The 2,679-nt window shown below is 53.1% G+C and overlaps 1 protein-coding gene across 1 annotated transcript; it reads right to left on the reverse strand.

Annotated features, from left to right (window-relative positions):
* Positions 1 to 806: 806 nt before the first annotated feature.
* Positions 807 to 2,345, reverse strand: GJA3 (gap junction protein alpha 3). Its single transcript, XM_066177431.1, has one exon. It carries the CDS (start codon positions 2,343 to 2,345, stop codon positions 807 to 809), a length of 1,539 nt encoding a protein of 512 aa, XP_066033528.1.
* Positions 2,346 to 2,679: the final 334 nt, after the last annotated feature.

Raw genomic sequence — 2,679 nt, forward strand, 5'->3', positions numbered from 1 at the left:
CTAAAATTATAGTCAAACATGCTCAAACATATTTGCAGGCTAATAAACATGGTGTGATCATGGTTGGCAAACACTGGATAGAAGGTCAAACCGAACACTTCCTAACAGGTCAAGAGTTAAAAAAAAAAATATGGAAAGAAGAACCTCAAAACTCTATTCCAGGGGTTCCCTAAACTTTGCCTGGCCGAGGACCACATTGGTGACTTGCCATGAGCACGAAGGCTCCATTAAGTCCTGTAGCATGGAAGAAACTGAGTTACCTTTAATATGGCAAGTTGGTCCGTAGACACAGCAGGTGCCAACAGGCAGTAACACCACACTGTGTTTGCCATAGGGCTACGTAAGATTTAAGAGGAAGAAACTAAGTCATTGCATCTGCTCATGTAGAGCTTCTGGGAAAGAGCTGAAGTGAAGGCAAGGGCAGGAGAGAGATGACAGCCAGGTGCAAGGGCACCAGGGATATTAACACTGCTCTCGGATGACAGTCAGCCTCAGGGCACATGATCAGCTACCATCACCACCTGTTACCTGTGCAGGCCTCCCCTACGGCTGCCCTTGAGAGATCTGCCGTGAACATGAAGGAAAGTGGGACTGGTCCCCCGGCCCACGGGCTGCGCTTCGGTCACCCCTGACCTATTAGAAACTGTTGATCATTTTCCCCACTACAACTCACAGAGTGCAAAAACAGCAAGCGTCTAAGTTTGAAGCCCAGGCCTTTCTCACCCACGCCAGGCCTGGCCTCCCCGGGCAGCTCCCCTGCCCACTCCGCCTTCCAGCACCTGCTCCCCCGAGCAGGGGCCACCGCCTTACACGGCCAGGTCGTCTGACCGGGCTCTGCAGCTGCTCGACTTACTGGCCCTGCTCAAGCGCCGCGTGTCTACGAGCAGCGGGGGCTCGTGCATCTCCACCGTGGTGCAGGCGGCCGAGACGGGCCGTGCCCCCGACAGCTCCACCTCGCCCTCCACATCCCACTTGCTGCCGCTCGCCCCGCTCAGGCTGGTGCTGCTGCCGCTGTTGGCCACGGCGATGGGCAGCACAGCTGGGGGTGGGAGTAGCTGCTCCAGTGGCTCTTCCTGCTCAGGAAGGGGATGCCGGACGCTGCTGGGGGTAGAGGAACCCGCTGAGCTGGAGGAAACCTTCCCCTGGTGCTCAGCTGCCATGTTGACCCAGTTCTGCTCAGATGTCAGGGCACGGCTGCTGCTGTTGAAGTAGTTGATGACGGCTGGCGTGGGTGTGGGGATGGGGGTCGGGATGGTAACAGGAGTGGAGATGGGTGTGGGAGTCACAGCATGGTGCTTCTCCTCAGGAACTTGTGGAGCAGGAGGGTAGCTTGCCATGGATGTCGTGTTGGAGGGGGGCCGTGGTCTCGGAGCAGCCGTAGCGTAGTATGATGCCATGGTCACTGGGGCCAGCAGCGGTGTGACAGCACGGGTGTCAGGCAGAACAGGGGCCGGCGTGGCAGCCGTGACTACCACAGGGGGTGCTGGTGGCGGCAGGGAAACAGGTTTGGACTCCCCTGTTACCATAACTGGTGTCATTGTTGTGACAGGCATCTCCAGGATGTACTGGCTTGTCATGCCCTGCTTAAGCTTCTTCCACCCCAAGTGATATATCTCAAGCATGTTCAGCAGCAGGGAGACTGAGGCTACTACCAGCATGAAGATGATGAAGATGGTCTTCTCAGTGGGCCTCGAGATGAAGCAGTCCACAGTGTGTGGACAAGGTGAGCGGCTGCACTGGTAGACTGGCTTTAGCTCGAAGCCATATAGGAAGTACTGGCCCACAATGAAGCCCACCTCGAACAGTGTCTTGAATATGATATTGAAGACATAGGTACGGAGCAAGGCACCCCCCATTCGGATTCTACCACGTTCATCGCGGATTGGGAGCTTCTCTTTCCCCCTTTTGACAATAGGTTGATCTTTGACATTATTGCTGCCTCCTCCACCACCACTGCCAGATGCTGCTGCTACTGGGTAGTTGCCATCTTTGCTGCTTCCCTTCTTTTTCAGCTCCTCTTTCTCTTTCCTCTTCTCCTCCATGCGTACAATGTGCAGGACATGGCCCAGGTAGATGAGGGTAGGAGTGGAGACAAAAATGATCTGCAGCACCCAGAAGCGGATGTGAGAAATGGGGAAGGCTTTGTCATAGCAAACATTTTCGCAACCAGGTTGCTGAGTGTTGCATGTAAAGTCCGACTGCTCGTCTCCCCAGACCTCCTCAGCAGCAGCCCCCAGCACCAGGATCCTGAAGATAAACAGTACTGTCAGCCAAACTTTGCCAATAACCGTGGAGTGCTCCTGCGCATTCTCTAACAGTCTCCCCAGAAAGCTCCAGTCACCCATTGTTTCAGATTTCTAACCTACAACAAGAACATCAGAGCAATTAGAGCAATGTTAAAACATCTTATAATTACACAACGCTGGGGCAGAACAGATTGCTCTTCGACAAATGATATTTCTTAAGGGCACTTGCTTTTGCAGAATATTGCACACATACATTAAGAACTAGATAACCCTGGACCCACACAACCCAGGGCTTTGGTGAGCACAGAAAGGAGATGTTTAATGTTCTCACAGAGCCCATACAGGCTTAAGTGTGGCAAGCGGACACAGCTGGAAAGACGATTTGTAAGTTAGAATCTCTACAAGATTTAAATATTTTAAAAAGCATTATTTC

This window comes from Chamaea fasciata, unplaced genomic scaffold (genome assembly GCF_029207755.1).
Source record: "Chamaea fasciata isolate MVZ Bird 193981 ecotype frontalis unplaced genomic scaffold, bChaFas1.0.hap1 SCAF_2, whole genome shotgun sequence".
Classification (NCBI taxonomy): Eukaryota; Metazoa; Chordata; class Aves; order Passeriformes; family Sylviidae; genus Chamaea; species Chamaea fasciata.

Excerpts from the sequence above, each read along its gene's own strand:
- GJA3 (XM_066177431.1), bottom strand. The coding sequence starts at position 2,345 with ATGGGTGACTGGAGCTTTCTGGGGAGACTGTTAGAGAATGCGCAGGAG.